The sequence below is a fragment of the Anastrepha obliqua genome, chromosome 1 (genome assembly GCF_027943255.1).
Source record: "Anastrepha obliqua isolate idAnaObli1 chromosome 1, idAnaObli1_1.0, whole genome shotgun sequence".
Taxonomy (NCBI): domain Eukaryota; kingdom Metazoa; phylum Arthropoda; class Insecta; order Diptera; family Tephritidae; genus Anastrepha; species Anastrepha obliqua.
In genome coordinates this window covers 94,734,557-94,760,418 of record NC_072892.1, presented here as the reverse complement: position 1 = coordinate 94,760,418, position 25,862 = coordinate 94,734,557, and the positions used below count along the sequence as shown (strand labels likewise).

At 35.7% G+C, this 25,862-nt stretch overlaps 4 protein-coding genes across 7 annotated transcripts; 2 read left to right on the top strand and 2 right to left on the bottom strand.

Annotated features, from left to right (window-relative positions):
* Positions 1-85: 85 nt before the first annotated feature.
* On the top strand, positions 86-14,871 carry LOC129252927 (uncharacterized). 4 transcript variants are annotated; one of them, XM_054891105.1, is made up of 11 exons: positions 86-141; positions 1,350-1,468; positions 4,161-4,219; positions 5,499-5,936; positions 6,112-6,438; positions 9,869-9,997; positions 10,055-10,174; positions 12,965-13,154; positions 13,231-13,328; positions 13,389-13,518; positions 13,588-14,871. In XM_054891105.1, the coding sequence occupies exons 2-11, from the start codon at positions 1,375-1,377 to the stop codon at positions 13,704-13,706; spliced, it is 1,704 nt and encodes a 567-aa protein (XP_054747080.1). In that variant the 5' UTR covers positions 86-141; positions 1,350-1,374; the 3' UTR covers positions 13,707-14,871. The 4 variants fall into 4 exon arrangements, with proteins under 4 accessions (XP_054747080.1, XP_054747079.1, XP_054747078.1 ...); XM_054891104.1 differs by lacking the exon at positions 86-141 and adding an exon at positions 147-184 and having other exon boundaries at positions 12,965-13,145; XM_054891103.1 differs by lacking the exon at positions 86-141 and adding an exon at positions 147-184.
* A 1,527-nt stretch (positions 14,872-16,398) lies between these two features.
* On the top strand, positions 16,399-17,737 carry LOC129252926 (protein AAR2 homolog). The gene has a single exon (XM_054891102.1). The coding sequence runs from the start codon at positions 16,475-16,477 to the stop codon at positions 17,600-17,602; it is 1,128 nt and encodes a 375-aa protein (XP_054747077.1). The 5' UTR covers positions 16,399-16,474; the 3' UTR covers positions 17,603-17,737.
* Positions 17,738-17,743: 6 nt separating this feature from the next.
* On the bottom strand, positions 17,744-18,421 carry LOC129236028 (uncharacterized). The gene is made up of 2 exons (XM_054870204.1): positions 18,045-18,421; positions 17,744-17,987 (listed from the first exon to the last, which is right to left on the bottom strand). Exons 1-2 carry the CDS (start codon positions 18,137-18,139, stop codon positions 17,744-17,746), a joined length of 339 nt encoding a protein of 112 aa, XP_054726179.1. The 5' UTR covers positions 18,140-18,421.
* A 3,362-nt stretch (positions 18,422-21,783) lies between these two features.
* On the bottom strand, positions 21,784-22,448 carry LOC129252925 (uncharacterized). The gene is made up of 2 exons (XM_054891101.1): positions 22,226-22,448; positions 21,784-22,155 (listed from the first exon to the last, which is right to left on the bottom strand). Exons 1-2 carry the CDS (start codon positions 22,445-22,447, stop codon positions 21,829-21,831), a joined length of 549 nt encoding a protein of 182 aa, XP_054747076.1. The 5' UTR covers position 22,448; the 3' UTR covers positions 21,784-21,828.
* Between the last annotated feature and the right edge of the window lie 3,414 nt (positions 22,449-25,862).

Here is a 25,862-nt window from a genome sequence, read left to right as displayed (position 1 = left end):
TGAAGCTTCAAAGCTTTCTGTAGTGGTTTGAAAGCTCAATGGAAAGCGGTTAACAGGGAAACCTATTTAGGGTAAGGATGATGGCAAACAAAGTGTTTTTTACTTTCAAGCAGAGCGGACGTGTTGACATAAGTTTAAGTGGTATGTAATTGATTGGCGAAATGAAGCAAATAACCAAAAAATGGTAAAAAGAATTCCGTATAGTGGTTGAAAAGCTAAGAAATATAAATCAATGTAATCCTGGGTGCACGAGTAAATACAAGTGTGTGAGAAGCTATGATATGTCTAGGAATAGTGAATGTGCAATTTGAAACTACCGTTTAAGAAGATATTTACCTTTTTTTATTTCTACACATTTTGAAATAATCTGTATGACTTGTTTGTTATAAGGGATCAACGACAAAGTCGCCTTGAACTTTTACAGGTGACCTGGAAAGCAAGAATGTTGTTGAATACGTACACTCCGAGAAATTTAAAGCGGAAGTGATATTCTGCCTATACAATATATGGCTTACGTTATACACTGTTATTTTTAAGAGTATTTTTTTCAAGGGCGCTGTGACACCCATATACTTATTTATATTTAACCAGAACTATGATATTTATAAAGTGTATAATAAAAACAATTATGTACTGTAATGGCCAGCTTATGCAAATTATTTTAGTGGTGGATTAAACCACCTTGCGCCAATCATAATCTATGCCTCCCATGCTTTCAATTGCGAAATGAGCCGCATTATTGGTCTTTGGCTGCCTATAATACATTATTGCATTCCCCGTCCGTGTCACGTTGTTGGCACTGTTCTTCCTTAGCTTTACATTTTTGTATATTTGTTTTTGTTGTGGAATATCGATTTGTTGGTGTTTTCATGCTATTTTTAGAAACGCGAGCGCATAATATGTTGTAAGAATGGGCGCTCGTGTACCGAGCGATGTAGGTATGTGTGTAGATGTGTAAGTGTGAATGGATTAAGTTGTGAATAACTACTGCGCTTTAGCAGTCGATGACGGTCATTGTATCCTTTAAATGTTGTTTATTACAAGGATTAAATGTAATTTTATTATAAAGCCACTACAAGTCACCGCTGAAGCTTTAACTAATACAAGTTTTTAAAAGAAGTGAAATAAAGCTGAATTGATTGCCGCAATAAGTATTTATAAGTAGAAATTGTTTGCAAGGAAGCGTTATTAAAGGGAATCGATATTCCATAAACATAACATTTGCTAGTTTGATACGTAGGTTTGATAAGCCCTATAAAATATTTGGCTTGTTATGGGCTCATTTAGTTAATCCAACTTAATAACTAAAAAACCAAATAATTGTACCTTCGGGTTTTGATTTATTCTAGGTCAAACGCCACAAAAAAGACTAAAATGCTTTTGCATCGACTGCACGCAGTGATTTGGTTATTTAGCGGAGTCATTGGACTTTATGCATATCCAACCATAAATTTACCACTTTTATTCGGTAAGTTGTATGTAAATATTAAATATGGCATATAAGTTTATATTTCTATAAATTGTACTTACATACATATGTATATATAGTATGTATATGTATTATACTTATACATATTTGCAAGCGTATGTATGTATATTTGTAGGGCTTTTGTTTAAAAATTGATGTTATTAATATTTTAATTTTTTCCTATAAAAACTCAATTTTATTTTTTTTTCTAAACGGAAAATATGCCAATGTCAACTAAATTTGTGTCGCAAAATTCGGCAAATACAATGCAGGCGATCCCGGTACTCAGATCCGGCTGACATGCCAATATTGATTTTATTTGATTTATGGCTTTAGTATCATATATACAAACATATTGCAAGGAATGCATTGCCTTAAATTTGTATAAAACTTTTTATACATTTGTTGTCACAGCAATAATCGCCTAAGTCAAAAATTATGATTTCGAGAGAAAACACTTTATATGCATGTTCATATATGTAACAGATGGTTGTAAAGGAATAGAGATAGATGTAAACATATCGCACATTTACTTCAATAGTGTCTTATCAAAATAATAATAATAATAATAAAAAAAAAGTATGCAGCAATGACACAATATCTTCTTCTGTGCTATGTAAAAAATTCACGGCGATATCTATCCATACAATCGCATGAAAACATGTTTAACTTTTACTTAGAGATGCATCGTAACTTGAAAACTATGAAAACGTTTTTCTCAACATTTTGGTTTTTTGGATTTTGATACTATTGAAGTAAATGGGCGATATGTATACCCAAATGCTTAGAATGATGAGTGGAGTCGATTTAGCAGCCCGCACATTCGAACGCACGATAACTCGAGCAAAAATTTATATATTTCAGCCAAACCTGGTGCACATATTATTCTTTGTCCGAGGCAAAATGGTATTGAAAATATCGGGCGAAATCGCGAACCACCAATATGACGGTAATTTTCCAAAAAGGAAAAAAACTGATAACAAAATTACTCAAATTCGTAAAAGTGATGATCCCAAACAAGAAATACGACACAAGTAACATTTTGTAAAATGGACGGTGCCATACCCACTTTTGGGTAAATGTGTTGGAGAGTGAGTTAATAAAACGCGCCAAAATTTGGTGGGGATACGGTACACTAGACAGGGCTAGTTTACTGGGGCGCCAAAATTTGGTATTGCTGCCCACCTCATTTGGATCCGATCCGAATTATTACTCAGGTCGGAGGAAAACCTCGCATACTTTTGACATATTCGGATTAAATTTTCATTCGTCCGCCTGCTTTTACAAGCTATAACTTTCATTGTCAATGAGTTTGTTTGACTCAAAAATAAATTCCAAACCTGCTCAAAATAAATTTTACTAAAGTGTGCATGGGTATATACAGTTTGGTCGAGACCGAATATAGCACTTCCTTCCTTGTTAAGTTGGCCACGAACAGGGCACAATTCCCAGCGATTTGTGCCTAGTCCATACCACACACATTGTACACAAATCCATAAACCATCATTTCGCTGCGATCGCCGAACTGTTAACATGCGAAACAAAAAAGCGGATGAAGCGATTGCTGTTGCAGTTATTTAGATGCACATTAAGGGGTAACACCACTGTACACGCGTAAAATAAACACGATTTTTAAAGAATTTTTTTGTATAGAAGGGAAGTTATTACTTATATACTAAAATACAAAACTACAAAGTTTGATCGAAAAATTTTACAAAATGGCGGCATTGGAGACATTTTTGTAATGTGGTTTCTCTTGAAGGAGCTCCGCGGCACGCAGCACAGAGGGTGCAAATTTTAATCTGGAACAAAGAAACATTTTTTTTCTTAATCTAGATAAAAATAGCTAGAGAAACACGTAGGGGATTTAAAAAATATTTATTTTTGTGGAATTAACAAGCATTTGAAGGAAAACACTCTATTTTGGACTAAAAAAACGGCACTTAAATAATTATAACAATCGTTTAAATTAATCTATCGAAAATCCCCTACGCTCTTCTCTTAAGAAGGTTATTATACAGACGTAGTGAAAAACCTGATTAAAAATATTTAAAATTGTTTGAGTTATGCTGCGTGCCAATTTCAGAAAACGTGTTTTGAGAAAAACGCGTTTAAAGTTTGGAAATTTGGAGAAGTCGTTAAGTAGCAGTCACTAACGCTTGGTTAAAAGCTTAAAATATTTATGAAATAGACTTCGGTAACGTATAAAACTTTTTGTTCCGTATTTTAAAAGGTTCAAAGAATTTTTTAAGCTTATAAAAAAAAAATCAATTTTTTGAAATTTCTACAGTGGTGTTACCCCTTAAGAAAAAAAAAGAAAAAAACAGGTTTGGATGAAAGAACAACAAAAAATACCTTTTAAATGAAAATTTCAAATAACTTGGGATTTGTGCCCGCACTTCGCCATGCACGATGGATTTTCTTCTAAGTGCAACAAATCGCTGGGAATTGTAACCTGTTTGTGGCCAGCTTTAGTAATACCTGCTTATAAGCTTCGACTAATACTTACATATGTACGTATGTATGTATCTATGTATATAGTTTTGTTAGTAGAACACGTTAGCAAGTAACTCAATTATTTCTTAAGTCGACTTAGGCGGTTACTGCTTGTGACCACAAATCAGCGGTGAACTTATATACATACATACGCGTGTACATAAAGGTGAATTGATATAACTTTTTTCTCCCACAGGCCCTTCTGTACATGGTGAGAATACATACAGATTCAAAAAGAGTGGCTTAGAGATTCATGTGAGTTCTTGAATTAGTTTTACATTAAATGTAGAAGTATAGCATTACTTAACAGCGGAAGAAAATAAGTGACTAAAAAATCTAACAGAAACAAAAAAAGCAAAGTATAAGCAAATCGATGGTACTTTTTTCAAAGTTTATGTCAATGCTTTTTCGAGGTGGTACAAAATGAATCATTAAATTTGTTTTTGAATAACTTTTTTACTAAATATTATAAGAAAAACATGATTTTGAGTGATGGAAATTTTTATTTTGACCATTGATTCTCTGTTTGTATACGCTGTCTAGTTCACAAGTTTCAAATATGATTGGCGTAAGAAGACATTTGCAAAAATTACCTAGCAATGCAATAATTTTTTTGTAAAATCTTATTTAGAAGTTATTACATCAAAATCCGTTAAAAACTCGATTTCGTAAAAATATGAGTTATGACCTTTTGTATTAAGGTTATATATTCGATATGCATGGAGTGCATACTTCAAATATTTAAGTCTTATGTGTATGTACAATACATATACTATATATATCTCTATTTTACCCCTAGTGACCTATTCATGTACATACATATATGCACACACAGTACGTTCTCGGTTATTGCAACATAATGAAAACCAGGGCTGTTGCAAATAAATGAGCATGGAACGAAACTCCTGCCAGCTGATGTAATAATACACATCAGTAGACACATAAAAGCCTCCTACACGTTTATATATATTTATACATATATGTACATAAATATAATTGGCGCTTTCATCCTTTTTGAATGTTTGGCCGGGTTCCTCATCCTATTCGTGGCGCGCGTTTTGAGGTTTATGCCACCTCCGAACGGCAGATGGCTTTTTATGAGCAACTTTTTCATGACAGAAATACACTCGGAGGTTTGCCATTGCCTGCCGAAGGGCGACCGCTAATAGAAAAGGTTTGTCTATAATTTTCATGTCAGGTGTTTCGAACCAGTGCACTTCCGAATGATACTCATGCACCACCTATTCGGTTACGGTGTCCGCTCTTGCACGATTAGCTCACTAATAAACACTTCTCACGAAAACCGCCATGCGGAAAGTAGCATAAAATAACGGTTCTAAAATACCAAAAATTGACGTTGAATTTCCCACTAAAACGCTACTAAAGGTTTCAATGAAGTTATTTGCAGAGTTGCAATTAATTAGGGTGTGCCTAAATCGAGTGTTGCAATAAATTATGACGTACTGTAAAAGCTTATTTGGTAGTCTAATTGATCTCAATTCTATTAAAATTTTTCTGGCCTCTATATCTTAAGTCCGACACCGATGTTGTTGAATTGGAGAAATTAAAAGGCCATTATGACAATGAAAATGCAGAAGTTACAGAGCAAAAACCAACATACCCAGATGAAACCTTCGAGCCGTACAACGTCGATAAAACCGTTAATGCTGAGCCACTAAGTGAGTCGCAAGAATTGGAGCATCAATTAGAACAAATGCCTGCGATTACCACGAAACTGGAGAAAAGCACAACAACGGAGTTACCGCTAGTTCCGGTAGTTCCCGATACTCGAGGTGAGCAGCAATCACCGGTTGAGGGTAGCGGAATGCATCGTCCACCCACCCTACAACATGACAATGGTGGCAAAGCTCCAGCAGAGGCTGGCGGCGCCACTTCAGGTCAACAGCAACTTGCTGAAAGTGGTACCGCTATAACCGCTGGTGGCAATCCGCCTGCACCGTCTGCCATTAAGGTAAGTTTTATATCATTGATTTATTGTCATCATTATAATTTTCAAACAAAAGCAAGAAATGCAAATTCTGCAAATAAATATCCTACAAATATCTTGATATTATATGTTACTATGCATTTTGTGTATGTGTACATGTATACATAATTGTATCTATGTATGTGTATGTACTGTACAGCCTTTTTATGGTGCCGCACGGTTGGCATTTGGTCAAAATCCGGAAGTGCTTCCAACCACCACAACTACATCTACAAAAATGACAACGTCCGCCACTTCTACTTCCACTAGTACTACAACAACAACGACAACCACTGAAGCACCCATCCAAAGCAACAGCGATGGCAAAAGTACAACTGCTGTTGAATCAGACACACTTCCGCTCGACGTCGAAACTGTCGGTTTGAATGAGAAAGAAATTATGGGAACGAATCCGTCCGCTAAGTTAACTGAACAAATCAAATCAACAGCCCAACGTCGCTCGGTGACCTTAATGCCACCACAACAGGTTCTTATGATGAAACGTAGTTCAGTTCGGTCTTAAGCAAAAGTGGCACAGTTTGCGCCTCACACATTGACACCGCATTCAATCACATCCCTGCAGTGAAATCCATTGGTTCAAATTTGGTGTCTGCATAGTGAATTTGCATTTCATAAAAGCAAAAACAAACAAAAAAAGGTGAACTTTAGTCGGGGATTCCCTAGGGAGTCTTGCTCGCTTGTTGCATCTTTATCTTCGATAGTTCAGAACTAATACCAGTTTCCGGATATATAATAATATAATACTATAACTAATTTTGATAATTTCTTAGAAGTAATTTCCGACAAACCCGCTGACTTTACGGTTGAATTGGTGTAAAAAACAATTAAACAATGCTTAATTCAGTCCGAACCGAACTTTATACGCATGCGCGCATTTTACTAGAATTATAGTAATTTGGGCTGACTGTTAATTTTTTAAATCAAACAAATTGACAGTCAATGGGACTTATAGCTTATAACATCAGATGGACGGATATAAATTGAGTCTTAACGTATAAAAAGTGGCCGTGGTTTTAACCCGATCTCAATTGTAACTATGTCTGATCTAAATGAGATGGGGAGCAATATGTGCACCAAATTTGGGCGAGTTTTATTAAGTTGTTATCGAGATATACGCACCCACCCGCCCATTTTTCAAAATTTTATTTACTTGCCACGAATTTTTTTGGATTATTTATTTGTAATTGAGTAATTTTGCTTCATTTATATCAGAGATATCACGATTTTGTGTTTTGAAAATTACCATTATATGGCAGGTGGGCATGGTCATTGAACCATATCGCCCATTTCCAATACCAAACTCCTTGTGTACCAAGTTTCATTGAAATAAATATATTAATTTTTGCTCGTGCATTAACGTGCGCACGAAAGGACAGAGGGACATGGCTAAATCGATTCATCTCATCATTCTGAGCATTTTGGTGGACATATGTCTATATATATCTCGATTCACATACAATGTGTTATGTGAATAAAATTATATATCCCTTAGGCACAAAAATGTAGACATAAAAATAGATTTATAAAAATAAAAGTCTGTACAACATCATTTACTAAAAAAAATACTCGACGTTGAATTAATCAATAATTAAGTATTAAATAAAACATAAAATAAAAAATAAAATAAAATAAAATAGAAGTGTAAATTGTAAATATTTAAGAAATATTATATAACATACATTTATTATTTAAATTTTTATCAAGTAAAATCAAATCTACCAAATCTAAAATGAAATCTACTCAGCAGTAGCCGCAAGGCTTGTAGCCATTTCACTACATCACTGGTTTCACTGCTGGGATGGTGTACATTCAGTCACTTTTATGCAAATATAGTAAGTCCATTGCAAATAACTGATTGGTCACAACCCACATAAATTTTATTAATACATTAATATGCACATTTACATATATGTAAAACTTAAACTGTCATACATGCAAATTATCCTTGGAATAGTTGGCAGCTTCATAAGTAGATACAAGTTATCAATTGGCAACTGCTCAATAAAAGGAGGAAACAAAAGAACCGGCCAATAAGTAGTTTTAATGCAATTTTTCAAAAGATGAAACTTAAAAGCAAAATATCTACATATGTATGTATGTACATGGCTAAGTCCTACATAAATTTACTTCTGTTGGCCTTATATAAGGGTGTATGTATTTGTGTATGGACTAGTGCTTTGTTCATAATGCACAGGCGGAAGCAAACGCTCTTTATGCGGAAATGTTTCTTTAAGTGAACATAAATTGATGGATTTTTCTCAAATTTTAGCTACATATGTATGTACATATGTACATATACAAAGAGGAATAATAAGTATTCGAGACACTTAAAGAAAAGTTGAAAATTAGGAAATATAAGAATGCAGGTTATACATACATATTCGATTGGAATAAACCTATTGTTTTTACAGAGGTAACTCGGTGACGAAACAAGCGTATTGTGGTAGAGAGAAAAGCTTCCACAAGTATCCCTTTTCGTAACTCAAATTCATTGGGAATCCTTGATAAATCTAATCAACCTTTTTAACGAAATTTGACCCAAACTTTCTCTCTCCTCGGAGAAGTAGTCGTATAGAAAGGTTAAACACATTCTTCGAAGTGCCTTCTGACAAATTTCTACTCATTTGCATAGTTCCTGCATATATTATTGTAAGAAGCTTCGAGCCTGGTTTTTCACGGCCCTGTTTGTATTCCCGTGTTCGTATTCGCCTTTGAAAACCTTCGGAAGTTTCCTGTTTTTTATTCATCGACTGTTGTCCAGCGTGAATGTGATAATATATGCATATACTTATCCAGATTATTCCAACGCTTCTTGGTTACTATTCATGAAAGCCAGATGAACCTGTTTGTTTGAACTCCATGCATGAAGTCCGATAGTAGATCGTTGCCCAGGGCACCACTATATCCTATAGATGGGTATTAAGTTGTTGATCACAACTTGAATCTTTACAACAAATTCGTTTGGAAAAGAGGAAGAAATAACATGCTCATAACTCTTATTGAGGTTTCAATCACATACATAGCCCTTCGTCTGAAATCAGCATATTTTTGTGGAAGTAGTATTGCTGGCCGATGAGCAGTGAGGATTGTAATATTGCCATGGATAGCGATGATATTAACGTGAATGTGTAACTTATAATAAAATTTAAGAAGGAAGTTGCAATTGTTTTTTCTTCAAACCGCTTTCTGTTCAAAATACCTGTAGTGGTATGTCCATTAGCCGGACTCTGTTTAGCACCTTATGTTAGCAATTACTATTGAAGTTTTAAAAGCTTTAATAGTCTGAGTGCGTATCAGAAGAAATGTCTTAGTTTCAAAAAGTATGGATGAAAATTCGTATAATATAAATATAATAGTATAGGAATGGAATTGCGTTGCGAATTCCTCCCCTTGTTCCAACAATTTGTGGGTATGAATATATTTCCTGGAGGTGTACGTAATTAGGACATCAGGCTCGTGTTATTTGAAACTGGTACACCTTTTCTTCAGAGGGTTTCTGAAATCGTATATCTCTTCCAATTAGCTGCCATTGACCGCAGCTCAAAGTCAACATAACCCAGTTCATTGATAAAATTTAGCTGGATCTATGCAGTAGAGTCATTGCGAATTGTAACTCTCGGCTCCATGCAATAGTGCGAAACCGCAACCAGTAAATTGAGCGATGTCATTTTGGATACATAGTGGCTTACATGAGCCTTTCAAACAAAAAAAAATCGATACTACTTACACACAGCTTTTTTTATTCCATTTCGACCCGCCTCATTCTCATTCTCATTGCGTTTCGTTAGAATGCCTATAGCGATTCATATAAACATTTATATTAGGAATATTATATCCTACTTCGTGCGATCGCCTTTATTCCATATTCATGGTTCCTAATATTATATTTTCAATAGACTGTCGGAGATCTTCTCAAGCGTCACAATGGACAAATATCACCACTGGACATGGCCCAGTACGTGTTTTGGACTGGGGATGAGGCGGGTGTTGCACGCGCCGTTGAAGAGCTTATCGATCGAGGAGTGGTAAGTTTGTATGAAAATTTAGTATTTGTAAATATTTCCGATTGGTTTGCTCAATAGATTTCGCGTGAAAACGCGTTGGCATTTCTACGAGAGGTGCGTGTTGGCATTGAGTACCTACAACAATCTTATACAAATCGTATTTTCCCCGAAGCTGGTTTGAATATCAACATAGACAAGGTAAAAGGACATGTGTATATTTTTAATTTTTTCTACACTTATTCATATTTAAAAAAAAAAAATTATTTCTTTCAAAATCGTTCGTTCGATAACGCTATAATGTCTATTGTATGTATGTATGAGACATATTAGAAAGCATCACTGAGAAGGAATTTTAGTTTAAAATTCGAATTCTGGTTTTTGTGATGTCCAACATTGGATCATCGACTATTTTTGGCTTATTTAGAAATTTGTATTAAAACCGCTAAGAAATAATAATGATAATAAGAATTTACTCTACATCTTTTGTTGGGTGTTTGGCCGAGATCTTCCTCCTATTTGTGGTGCGCGACTCCACAAATAGAGGGACCAACAGTTTTATGCCGCCTCCGAACGGCAGATTACTGATTCTTCATGGCCGAATTTCACTCGGGGGTTTGCCATTACCTGTCGAAGAGCGACCGCTATTAGAAAACAAATTTTCTAGCATTTGGGGCTTTATGCCTGAGGCTTTGAACCCGATAGTACAGTCCATATAATTTAATGTTTGAAGATTATTTCATGCAAATGTTGACCGCGTCTGCGCTTCAAATGGTCCATCCGCTTAGTCCAATTTTGGCATACTCTTTCCAATGTTTCGGCCAGTATCTCACATATAAATGCTTTAATGTTGTCTTCCAATGCGTTAATTGAAGCAGGCTTGGCTGAATGGACATGAGGTTTAACGTAGCCCCACAAAAAATAATCTAAAGGCGTTATATCGCACGAGCTGGGTGGTCAATTGACAGGTCCCGAACGTGAAATAAAATGTTCACCGAACTCGCCTCAACAAGTCCATTGTTACGCGTGCTGTGTGGCATGTGGCACCGTCTTGCTGAAACCACATGTGAAGAAGTACGGTCCAATCATACCTCCAGCCCATAAGCCGCACCAAACTAAGACCTTTTCTGGATACATTGGTAGCTCTTGCAATTCTTCTGGCTGATCTTCACTCCAAAATCGACAATTCTGCTTATTTACGTACTCATTGAACCAAAAATGAGCTTCGTCGCTGAACACAATTTTTTGATAAAAAAGTAGATCTTCGGCCAGCTTTCTAAGAGCCCATTCACCAAAAATTCTGCGTTGCGGTAGGTCGTTCGGCTTCAATTTTTGAACCAGCTGTATTTTGAAAGGCTTCACACCTAAATTCTTTCGCAAAATTTTCCACATCGTTGAGTAGCGGAGGCCCAATTGCTGCGAACGGCGACGAATCGATAATTGATGATCATCATTAACACTGGCCGATACAGCTGCGATATTTTCTTCAGTTCGGACTGTACGTAAGCGTTTGGTGGTTTGATGTCCAATAATATAAATTTGGTTCTAAATTTAGTCACAACAGCTCGAATACCCGCTTCAGTGGGTCGATTAAACTGACCATAAAGTGGAAGAAGCGCGCGATAAACTTTCTTAACAGAACACGCATTTTTATAATAAATTCAATGATTTGCAAGCCATGTTCGTTTGTAAGAGGATTCATGGTTAAATTATAGGCCAAACTGAAGATGTTTGACAGTGAAACAAAACACGAAACGTGCGTCAGCTGTTTTAAAAGACAATAGCTAAAAAATCACCAGTTATATGATTAAAAATATAATAAAATTAAAAAAGATGTATTTTTGTGTAATGTAATTTCTTATCACAGTTTTGCTATCTTCGTTAGATGAATGGCCCAGAATTGCAGCTGCTTATTTTTATACGTATGATACTTTGTTGTTTACCACACTTGATATGTGAATTATATATAAAGGGTGTTTTTTTTAGAGGTTAGGTTTTCAAGTTGGCACTACTTTTTTCGTAGATGGTCTTTTTGACAGCTGTCACTTGATTTATGCTCAGTTTGGTTTGACATTTCATAATGAATATTCGGAATTTATTCGAGCCAGCCGCGGCGGCCACTTGCCCGAAATCATTTTTAAAACATAATGGCAAACCCTTATCTTTATAATAAAGCTAAATTCTTGGCCATAACATTAAAATATATACGTTTTATTTCATCTTGAAAACCTAACCTCTAAAAAAACACCCTATACATATATATTTATGCATTTTGAAAGAAGTTTTAAATTCTAAATCATTATAATTCTTTGTTAACTATCAGTTATGGATCACTTTTGTGAAAATTATTTAGTTGCCTTCCCGAATTGCATCAAAACAATTGTTTCACATAGGAATTAAAGCGGAGTCCACTGATTTTTTTGCTCTCGGATTGAACCCTTCTTTTGGGTTACGCTTAGGCCTCACTTATGTGCAGGGTGTCCGGTGAATGATATTCTCTCATTATTGGTAGAAAATAATGGTTCAGCATGCTCTGCATGTTTGATAATTGACAATAAACCGTCATTCTGAGAATGTGTAGTTGTTGTTGATATTTTAAAACTGGGTTTTATCCTATAATAATAGCAATTTTGCTTACAGACATCTCCATTTAAATGAAAATGGGTCTCATCGCTCCAGAAGCTAGTGTTTACCGTACGAAATCGCTTCAACATTGGCTCGCAGAAATGTTTATGCGAGTTGTATTCGTTAGGCTTACGCACTTGCATGATTTGAATGTTGAAAGGGTGAAGTCTAAGATCCTTCGTCAATATTTCACGCAAATTTTAAAACCTAATGCTGCCACCGGACACCTTGCATTATGGCAGACGACACTGAATCTCCCACAAAAGTTTGTGTTTTTTTTAATTCCAAATTTCTTCAACATTGATAAAGTTTGTTGAAATGTGCACTATTTACTTCTTTTACTCATTGAAAACGATTTGATTTCAGAAAATGTTCGATTTTCCGCAAACCAAACCGATAGCACCAACAACTGTCTTACCAATAAATGAGAAGCCTTTGCTCCCTTACTTACGACTGGATCGTCTTTTGCACGCTAGCAATAAGAATCCAACGAAATCGGTGGAAAATATATCAGTTTGGCATAAATTGCAAGCGCTAAACAATGACGGTAATCAAGGTAACCTGGATTATACTAAATTACATTATCTTTGTTTTTTAATGCAAAATCCATTATTTATTTTCCTTAATAACAGACTTAAACGATTATGACGAGACCGGCGAAAGAACTAAAATATCGCAATTTCTGTACAATGAATACACTTTGGAAGATATTTTGTATAAATTGGCAAAGGTATGTTACTTGAAATTATCATTAGTCAAACATTTATCTTCCAATGTCAACGCTTAACAGATTATGTTCGCACAATCTTTGTCTCATGGCTCCGATGAAGCACAGCACGAGCTACAGAAATTAACCGAGTTTTTGGAGCGTGAAGGAAGTCTTGGTGTTATACCAATTGATTTGCAGAAAAAAGTTTTACGTATGCTGACAACGATTATCACATATATGTATCGTAATCATTTGCTAATTATTGTAAAATTTTTTGCAGACATTTTATTCCGCGCACTTTCCGACACTTTGGCCGAACGTCCTGAATTGTTGTCTGCTGCTAATGTCAATCTTGCAAATCCCTACAATCGTCTTCCTATGCGCATTTTAGAGCCATAAAATGGTTGAAGGAACAAGTGATTCCTGCATAATTGCAAAACTTACATATTTTATTTATTTATTTTCTTAACATAAGTGTTATGAAGACTATCAAATGTCAAGACATCTGCTTAGTCGGCACCCAAATACATATATCCATATACAGTTTTCTTGTATTCGAGCAAAATGCGAATTTGCTCATGAATTGTGCTTTAAATTCAATGAAAAATAATTTTTGCCACAAGTCGTATTTATTTACTTTTTGCTAGTAGCATGAATGAGTTGTATGTATTTTGAACACTGCATAGCAGCATAACCGAATTTATCTATTTATTAGAAAAAAAAAAATGATATTGTAATAAATAAAATGCATCATTATAAATACAGATGTGTCAGTAAGGGGATAATCGCAAGTAAAAATAAAAATATTGTATTTAAGCACATCACAGTATTGTAAACATTTATTGACCGCGCATGTAAAAATGATATTTTGTAGTATTCCTAAAATTGATGCTATGAATACATACATGCATACTAACACATACAAAATTGTAGCGCATATATTGATTTAAAATCAATTTATAAAAAAAATAATTATTGCGAAATTTTATAGTAAAAAGTAGAAATGCTAGTACATACATATTTTGCTTACCTCTTGTCTGTTAGTTTTTACAACATAATAATTATGCAGAAATACAGCAGAGAGCTTCTGAAATATAGAACGTGCTCTCCTAGTCCCTTCCTATGCCAAAATTCGTGACAGGCCCCACGACAGACTCGTTTACGTTAGCGGAACGACCTGGATTTATATCCGGCCGTGAACTTCAGCAACATTCTTTAAAAGTTTGTGGGGAATGTTTTTTTTGCTTTTACAACAAAAAAGGAATTCACCACACAAAAAATTAATTAGTTCCACTTTTATTTATTATGTAGGTACACATGTATGTGTATAAGTGTGTATTATGAATTGGACATTACGCTTACAAATAAAAATACTGAAAGTCGATAAAGGAAAATATATACATACATATATTCTATAGATATCAATAATGCAAATTGATGATTTTAAATAGATAAGCTGAGCTGAGTTATGTAATTTAAGTAAGTTGATTATGTACAACATTATTTGAAGTATTTGTTTTATTTGATAAAACATTATATAAATATATATCTATATACATACATATATCTAAAGATTTTTCAATGTAATTCTAATGGTTCCAATATGGTACGAGGGGTGCCTTTTATATTTCGGGATTAGAGAACAAAAGCAAATTTTAATCATCGAAAATCACTTTATTGTTTTTCAAAATATTCTCCATGAAGATCTATACACTTTTGCATGGGTTTGAACCAATTGTCGAAGCACTTTTGCCACTCTGAATGAGGTACCTCCAAAACATGCATTCTGAATGCCGCAACCGCTTCTTCAGTTGTCGAAAAACGTTGACCTCTCAGTTTGTTTTTTACGTACGGGAATAAAAAGAAGTCATTCGCTGCCAAGTTAGGACTATACGGCGGATGACCCATTAATTCGATGTTTTGTGTGCTCAAAAATGCAGCTGTTTGAGCCGATGTGTGAGAGCTCGCAGCCCTGGGTGAGATTGCTGATTAGTTTGCCAGGAAAGGGGTGGACTGAATTGGTGTCAAAGGTCACCCACCCGGTTATCGGCATCATCCTGACTGTTGCTAATGGGAAATTGCACAACTTACCATAATTCTCAGGAAAACGCAGAACAGATGGAATTCCATTTCTTCGTGTGTTATTTCGAGAGCCCTTTGGCCCCAATGCAATACTCGCAGGACGTAGAAAGTCTTGCAGACTCCACACCATTTCCATGCGTAGTCATTGGACCATCGGCACTCAAGCAGAAAAGCTCGGTCTAGCATTTAGTTCTTAACATATTGCAGAAGTTGTGTACTGTGGGAGACTGTACTTACTGTAGCGGATTTAACAGCTAGACGAATAATATCACTGGGTGCTCCTTTCTTCGACAGCCCGGGGCAGCGCTCCAACCTAAATCCCATTTCATTTACAGTTCTGGTTGGTTGTTATAACAGCAACAACGTCATCCATAGGTAGGTAAAGACTATAGAGAGGTGTGGCCAGTATTAGACCGATTGGACCAGTGCGTGAATACGTGTGAAATGAGCGGACGGAACTCTGCCGCTTAGTACTCGATGATGCGTAGGCCGAAATTAACCCCCTGTTGGATGACCAAACCTGGTATACTATCATCCTTGGGTAAAGACCATGATGTACATTATACAAAGGTGGCACCCAAACGGTATCGTTATTCCGCTAACAGTGACACTTGTGCAATTTATTGGTATAGTGTTTGTGTAATTTCTTCTTCTTCTTGCATTCTCGTTCGCATTTCCACATTTATCTAAAGCAATTACTCCAGTGTGACATCACACCTCTCTGATGGGTAAAGGCATACATTTGGACGTTCTAAAACAAAATGGTTCACTGTTGTATATGTCCATGCGAATATATTTGTTTCTTCTTTCTAAACATTATTGGCAAAGCTCTCTAAAACTTTTGCGGGAACGCTTTGTATATTGCCAAGAGTTAATTTATTTTGTCGGACCCTTTTCTCTAGAGGTACCTGGTTATTTGAAATAATCGGTTTGTAAGCCATTTAAATAAATTTCTTAAACGGTACGGCAGCACTCGAATGCGTACACAAACATTTTAAACAGCTGGTTTTGTTTAGAGAAGTTAATATTTTGCATTTCTATTATATTTTCAAATAAAACAGATTTTTTAATAAATATTGGGAATAATGAATATTGACGAATCGCATTTAGAAATGGAGCCTGGGTTGGCGAAACAACTATTTGCTAGCGGTGCAGTGTTGGTAATAACAGGAACACCAGTTGGCACAGAATTCGGCATTGATCTGTGTAACTACAAAATTGGTGAGAAATTTCGTGGTGTAAAAATGATACCACCTGGTCCACATTACATCTGGTGTGCATCATGTGGCCCTTACGGCGATGTGGCGCCACGAGTTGGATTTGTGCATTTCTTCAAAAGCGAGGAAGTTGTAGTTCGTGAATGGAACGAACGTGATGAAGAAATGCAAGAGAGTCAGAGTAATGACCGCGAACTGGAAAAGAAACGAATACGCGACAATCTAAAGGAGTTTGATAGTTTTCTGGCACCCTATGACTATAGATATTACAATAAGTGGAAACTTCTAGTGGACAAAGTCACCGAATCCACAGTAGATCGTTGCAGGCCAATATTGGGACCGATACGCACAAATGTGGAGCTGCAGTCATGCCCAGATGAGGATAGGCCACGCGGTACACTACATATCAATAGCCTGCAACAACAGTGTGGCAAAATAACTGTAAATGAGAGTGACTTGCTACCGAATTTGAAGCCGGTTGAAGGCACTGCACCACGTTTCACCGAGCTGCCAGAGCGGGTTCCGCAAAATGCGACGCCAGCTGAAATTTCGCGAAATAGTATGGATTGTGTGGATGCAATCACGAAACTTGTTGGTAAATTTCACAGTTCAGAAGCGTTGATCGAGGAGGAACAACTGGCCTTTGTATTCTATTTAGTTGGCTGCTCAGTGGAATCGCTGGCACATTGGCTTAAAATTTTAAATTTGCTGTCGCACTCAGAAAAGGCTATACACGATTTCAAAATTCTGTATATGAAATACTGTGAGGCATTGATGCAACAGTTGCCGCATCTGCCAGAAGAACTGATGGAAGCAGGTGAATATAACACAGTTTATAAAGATGTCAGATCGTTGCTCGTAAACTTAAATATGGGTGGCTTGGAAGCGAGTGCAGATAAACTTATGAGAAAGTTGCAAAAAACATTAAAGTGGGAGTTCGACGGATTGCTAGATGAAGATCCTGAAGATATGCCAGTTGTGGTTGAGATTGCATAGACATAAAAAAATATTTATAGCTAACTTTTAAAATGTTTGAATTCTATTTACACAAATACATACGTACATATATATATATAGCATATAAATAAAATAATATGAATTTGTAATAAAAGGTGTATCGTAAGATTAAAAATTGAATTATTTGTGCTTTTTAGGTTCTTCAATTTTCGTTGCAACATCTGTGCTGGTATCTATATCTTCATCGTTTCGTTGTTGAAGTGTCGGTTTTTGTTCTTCAACGACTTCTTCTATCTGTGCTTTTAAATCGTCTGCAATAGTTTTATCTTCATCCAGTTCCAAAGAGTATTGCGCCGCCAATTCTTCCAAACGTTTTTGATTTTTTTGCAAATATCCTGGCAGCCAAAATATGGTTTGCACCATCCTAGAATTATTTGGATTGCGTATTATACACTCGAATTGCTTTCAAAAATAAACGTACTTGATTAAAACGTAACCAGAAAAGGCCAAAAGTAAACATGTGAATGAAGCTTTGAACATATTCCAATAGTCAACAATAACTTGTTGATGCTTCATTGCGTGTGTTTTGAGTTTTATTTTTTATTTTACTAATCCTTAACAATAAAGCCAAATATTAACACATTTACTTTTTACTCGTACTATCCCTGTTTGTAAATAAATCTTATTTAACTGTTAATGCTTCTTGAATGGATTTGGCTTTCCTTTACAACGTTGCGCCTAACATTAAAACATTCCTTTCGTTGAACATAACAGATAAGGAAGATGAGTTGCTATTTGTTATGGTCTATTGGTAACCGTGGGTTACTTAATTTAATACGTGTCCGTAAAATTTGAGCAGTTGGTCATAGATTATGAATTACCGAGATTAACACAAATCAATAACGTGTACCTGCATTGATTGTAGCAAAGAACATACATACAAAACTACTCAAAGGAAAACTATATGCATCATAAAGTGTGATGCAAACATACACTGCTAATTATTACACTTCCCAAAGGAAATGTATACAAATAACTGCGCTGATACCTTCGTTTGTGCACAAGGCCGAATACCTTTCACGAAGTAAAAAAGTGTTTACTAGTGAGATTTAAAGTTAAAATCAGTTATTCCGAAAATTGTCCCATCATAACTGAGCTATTGATAATAGCTATAACGATTTGTAAAAATAATGTTTTTTTGTAATACATCAATTGATCCAAAACTACTCGGAGTACATTCTGTATAAAAAGTGCCGGGATTGTTCAATAAAACGCAAATTCTTTAATCATCAAAATTTATTTTGTCGCCTTAAAAATAGGCTCCATTCGAAGTAATACACATATAGTATGCCAACGATTAGTCCAGTCATCAAAACACTTTTTAAACGCGTTTGAAGAGATCTTCTTCAGCTCCTTCAGCGAATTCTCCTTCATGGTCTCTATCGACTTAAAGTGGCGTCCGCAGAGTGATAATTTAAGTTTTGGGAAAATTCGGTGAAAAAGGTGGTTGTTCGCTGATACTTGTCGAGTTTTTGGTCAAAAAAGTGTTCACAATATGAGCCTTGTGAGACGGTGCGTTATCATGGGGCAAGATCCATGAGTTTTCTTTCCACAAATTGGGCCGTATTCTACAAACATTCTCTCTCAAACGTCGCATAACTTCCAAATAATATTTTTTATTTTCCGTTGAACCATTTGAGATGAATTTCGAGTGCACAACACCATGATAATCAAAGAAAACGAAAAGTGACTTTCACTTTTGATCAACTTTGACGTGGTTTTATGGGTTTCGGCTCATGTGGATAGCACCATTCAGGTGCCTGTTGACTGGTTTGCATGTCAAACTCATATACCCACGTCTCATCACCAGTTATGCTGCGCTGGATAAACGTTGGGTCCAAATTCACTTGCTCAAGCATGTCTTCAGCCACCGTATATATACTCGTAGACCCGTGTTTTTGATAAAACATACTCACCATAGGCTTTCTGCGGCCGCCGTAGCCGAATGGGTTGGTGCGTGACTACCATTCGGTATTCACAGAGAGAACGTAGGTTCGAATCTCGATGAAACACCAAAATTAAAAAAACAAAAACATTTTTCTAATAGCGGTCGCCCCTCAGCAGGCAATGGCAAACCTCCGAATGTATTTCTGCCGTGAAAAAGCTCCTCATAAAAATATCGGCCGTTCGGAGTCGGCTCAAAACTGTAGGTCCCTCCATTTGTGGGACAACATCAAGACGCACACCACAAATAGGAGGAGGAGCTCGGCCAAACACCCAAAAAGAGTGTACGCACCAATTATATAGGTATATCCCGTTCAAAACACAAAATTTAAGACAAATTCTTTGTTCGATATTTTTATGCATAGTGAAAATCGCAGAGTACACCTGCGGTTGACTGATACAATTAAATGCCAACAAACTAGCCAATCATGCTCAAACTCTGCGACACTTAGAGGACAGTTATACCAACATTCCAGCAAAATTTAGACACATGTATGTGTAACGCGCGCTTTTTAAATGAACAATTTCCGATTTTTTTTTGACAGAATGTATATTCAGAAAATTCAAAATACAAGTTTAATCCTTAAAAGTGATATGATCGCCTTCTAAGTATTCCCCATCAGCTGCAACGCACTTAGGCCAGCGTTTGATCGAGCTCTCTAAACAGTTCTGGAACGCTATTTTCGGTATATCCCTCGGAGTCGTCCTTGACTTCTTCATTACTTCCTTTCGACTGTTAAAACGCGTTTTCCGTAGTGGTTTTTTGACTCGAACAAACCGGAAAAAATTACAGGGATCCGATGAATTCAATCAGTCAAATCGGTTGAATCCATCACTTGTTTTCCCACAAATCCGTTTTTTTTTGGCGAATCGTTTTGCGTCTCGTAATGCCCAAATAATAGTCTTTATTAAGTGTCTGACCTTCTGGCAAAAATTCGTGGTGGACAATACCGTTGTCATCCATAAAAACCGCGAGCAACGCTTACTTCTTGACTGATAATTACGGGTTTTTTGTTTTTTGGTTTTGGTTCATTTGGAGCTATCCACTCACTCGTCTGATGTCTGAATTGCATGTCGTACTCATATACGTACGTCTCGTCTCCAGTTATGATGCGTTTGATGAAAGTTGGGTCAGATTCAGCCTTGGAAATCATATCTTTGGCGATATTCGATATCAAGGAGGTCTCTTTTTTGACATGACGCTACAATGTTCTGAACGGATCCGTAAGCAATGTTCAAGCCCTCTGCCAGACCTCTTCACCAGTATTCGATGTCGACGGCCTGCCACTACGTTCGTCATCTTCGATGGACTCACGATCTCTTCTGAAGCGTGCATGCCACTCGTAAATGGCTGTTTCTTAGAGCAGCATTACAAAAACAGTTTCCCAACATTTGTAAGGTTTTCACCCCATTGAATCTATTTTTCTCGCAAAATTTAATACAAACTTGTTATAAATTCAAATGGTAAGGTATTTTCAAGAAAACTGAACATAAACATAAATAATTATTTAATAACTTTGTTTTTACAATATTTATGCTTTTCCCACACATCATTTACACCTCATACATATTTATGCCTGGTAACTAGTATAACTTTCAGATTGTGTTTCTTTGGATCTTAGAAGGTGCCCTGACTTATTTAACTTATTTAGTTGCTTTGTTATGTCTTAGAATTAGCTTCTCCCTACAAATTTGTGTTGGTGTTGTAATATAAATGGAGCGCCCTAAAGTTGTATGCCACACCCAGACGGTATAAATACATTTGCGGGCTTCGCCATTGCTTTCGTCATTGCCTTCGCGGATTTTGGTGAGCGTGTTGTAGTTTTCTAAAATGGAGTGACCTACAGATTTACGCCGCCTCTGAACGGCGGATGTTTTTTTATGAGGAGCTTTTCCATGGCATAAATGAACTCAGAAATATTCCGAATGTAAATGTTCAAGCACCAACCCATTCGAATACAGCGTTCCCACGACAGTCGGTTCTACGTAACCGGAACGACCCCGATTTATATCCGGCCAAGAACTGTCACTTCAGCAGCATTCCTCGTATTAGCACGGGGAATGTTTATGCTGATACAGCAACAACAACAATACAGCTGTCATATAAAGTATTTAATCATATCGTCGTGCGTGACCAAATTAAGCAAATCAATGAGGTGACAGGAAAAACACAATATAAAAGTATGCTTGCTAAATTTTATTTATCATGGGCCGGATATCTCTATGGTAAGGCCAACCTTCAAACCTTAACTTAAATTTCTTTATTTCTCTTCCACTACATGACCTTCTAAGCTGTACTTGAATTTCTCCTCATCTTCGTGGTACAAAATTGCTTCCATGCGATAGAAACCCGGATTTATAATACTTTTTAACTTGTCCGAAGTAAAGGGATATTCTTTTACGAAGTAAGTATTCTTTACGATCGGGCAAATATACGGTGAAGGTGCATTCGAATACTTCACTAATGACTTGTAAACATACATTCTATAATATATTTTCAGGAAGTCACAAATACCCATTGCGGGCAGTGCCATCATTTCAGTATATTCTTCATTTGCTTCATCGGCTCTTTTGAATACTAATTTTACCTGCAAAGTAGAGAAGATATATTGAAGATTTTAAATTAAAATTTATAAAATTATGAAAAATTACAACAACCTTCCATGTATTATCCATGTCAATAAGTTGCTCCACTTCGCCATTAATTTTCACAGCATCCTCGCTTTTATCCAGCTCCACCTTAACTTTAACTATATCTTCAGCCTCTTTGTCTGCTGTCAGCTTGTCCAAAATTAACTTGTAATTTGCTTCCTGTTCCGCAGCGTAAGCTCTGGTGTAGCCAAGTAAAATTATATAAAAAGCCAACAAATGAAGTTCCATTTTAATATCTCAGTAGCTGATTTTGTAATGAAGCGCTGAAAACTGAAGTAATAGTTTTCAACTTGGCCTGGAGAATTTAGAAAAAAATCGAACACGCTAATGTAACAATAATATGGACCATTCCAATTCACAGATAAAATTAAACATGAAACGGAAATGTTTCGAATATGTGATATATATTTTTATGTACACATGCATGTGTACATATTTCCCTGCTACTTTAATGTTCAAATCTCGTTAAAAATAAAAACTTTACCATTTTCTGTTCAATTAAGTAAATGTGAATATGGAACGTGTTTTGTTTGTAATACTTTGCTGGCAGATTTTTGAAACAAAAACAAAACTTTACCATTTTCTGTTCAATTAAGTAAATGTGAATATGGAACGTGTTTTGTTTGTAATACTTTGCTGGCAGATTTTTGAAACAAAAACAAAACTATCCGCGTATTTAGAGCAGCCAGGTGTTGTATGGATATTGGGAAAAAGGGAAGTCAATGTTTAGTGTATTTAGGGTAAAGAGAGTAAACTTAGAAGCCGCACATATGACGGGATCGCCGCGAAGTTCAGCACACTAGTGACACGCATGCAGTGGAAGAAGCTCCAAATCTCTCAAAATACTGTTATCCGGGCATTCGCGGTATGTCTACTGATGCATTCTTTACAATATTTTCACAGCGAGACTACCATGCGGCCAGTTAAGGAAGTTAAGCAAGCAATTCCTGAAGGAACGACCCCTGCAGGCACTTGCTGAAGGCTGAGTCGCCTCCCAGGCACATCGAAGAAGGATATCTCTTCAATTTAATTGACGAGAATCAGAATTTTACACAACACCCACTGAATTTACCAGTTTATAGACACGCTATAACCTCCTGTCCCGCGAATATCGTCATCGGAGTCCAACCCCCACTCACCGCAGATGAAGAGCTTCGCGAGACCCGCGTTCTCTTAACACAATAGCGTTCCGCATATTGTAGTAGCTTATACCTCTACTTATTTAGAATCGACCTCGATGTATATATTTAATATATTTATATAGGTACTCACCCCGACACTAACCACCTGTTCATATATCCCTCAAACCAATTCACCTAACACATCTCTCCCTTTGGATTCAATCTGTCGAAACAACATGTTTTCTGGGCATAACACTCACTTAACTCCCTACTCTTTTTGGATCTAATCCGTCAAAACAACATGTTTCCCGTGCCTACCGTTAAATGAGATAGACGTCAATGACCAATGACTTCATCGTATCTAGTAGTGCTTGATAAACTGCTACGACCCACTAACGGCACACCGAGAATGTTCGGAGGTTGCGAGCTGCATTAACGATATTCAAATCAATCGTTTCTCCCTGGCCTTTCACCGGTAAATAGCAGTAAAAAAAACCTATACTCACTTGCGTTGACTTCCACTCATAAATAAAACATTACTCTTATTTAATATTTTTCAAAAACTGTAAGCTTATTTATTTACTCAATTATTGTTTATATATTGTATTAAAATCAAAAGCATTATGCCGTATAATAAAATCAACCGAAAATATATATTTTTATTTGTCAATTATGAATGCTATTAGTGCTCCCATTGAAGCTTAAGTACAATTACATGCAGATACATATGTACTAATATAGGGCTTATAAATACAAGTACGCATGTTTTCGTATCCGTGGGGATATTTACATACATATGCATTGTAATTTAATTTAGCTGGATATTCATACAGAGTGAGACACAGTTATATATATGTATTCTCACTTTACGTAAGTTTATTATGTCTTTTGTATATTTTTTATTATGAAATACTGGTTCATTCTTTTGCATAGGCTACAATATTTAGGTACTATATTTAAGTAGAGCTCTTAGTACGCTCTCAACAAATTCTACAAACTTTATATAATACATAATTTCTAATAATATTTTTTTACACTTGCTACAAAGCAAAAATGTACACGACTAAGGTAAACAATTATTTAATCACATTAAATTATTAACGACTCAAAAACAAATGCCTTAATTTGCAAAACAGACTACTACATACATACATAAGTAGATAATTTAACTTTTAACATAAATATAACTCACACAAAATAGGCAGATCGCTTACAAAAATCGCTAGGTATTTTAATCTTTGTGGTGCACTCAGAATATTTATCTTCTCGCATGACAGGAGCATCTTCACTACTTTTATAGTTCATTTTAAAATACAATTGAAAGTGGGTGAATATGATATTGTTTAATATTCCTGCAAACCAATATAAATACATAATACACATCGCTCGCTTACAGGAAGAACGCCATAACCCAAATAAATGCGCTCCTTTATGCTATGTAAAAAATTAATGGCGATATCTCTTAACAGTACTTCATTAGAAGAAAATGTGTTTTTTTACTTTTACCATACTTGAGGGGCCATAGTAGTCCTTGAAGCTGTTCTCTGTTTCTCAAATTTTAAATTTCTTGAGCTATTAAGTTCCTCCAGCGATTGATCGATATGTAGTTAGTATTGGTATGCACTATTCTTCGCCTGCATTACGCTTGCCAACTGCTGTCGTAAAATTATCACTGGTTTAAGTTTAACGGGTGATGAGACCCGGAAAACATGACTTAACATATCATACTGCCATTCTCTGGTGACGTATTAAGAATTTTATGCCTACAGGCTATGCTACCAGGGTAGTTAAAGATGCCAAAAATTATTGCAATATCTTTTGGTTGGTACCTCTACAATTACTATATGCCTACTGAAGCGCACAAAATTTAGTTGTACTTCTAGTAGCAATTAAATTATAATATATTTAATTGAGTTGAAGGTGACATTTCTTTTTTAAATCATAGGTTAACAATAATTTATGCATTTATGCTAGGGTTTCTCTCCCGGGATTTCCCGTTCCCGATATCCCGGGTAATCCGCAAAAATATCTATTCCCGATTTCCCGAAAAAAAACGTAAATTCCCGGGATTATTTAACATTTATTATCATTTAAAATGAAAAATTCAAATTACTTTTTTTATTTAAAAATATTCAAAAACAAAGTAAGCTAAGCAAGCATTGACTTTCTTGTTTTCGTGATTATACAGCTGTGCAACACAAATATTTGAAAAGTCATAGCGTTTGGGTGTCTTTACTTTTTATATTTTAAAAAGTTATATATTAAAAGTGGTTAAAAGATTTCTTTGTGAATTAAAGTAAGTTTAATTGAATTTTAATAACAATTAAAAGACAGAATTATTATTGCAAAAAAATCAGCAGCACCAAGTAGACCAATTATTAGATTCAGATGATGATAGCGACATTGATAATTATGATTGTCTTGACAAAGACGAAAATACAACATTTGAAGGGATGTCATATGAACATGATACAAATATAAGTGACCTTAAATTCAAAGATCTAAAACCTCATATCCAGGAT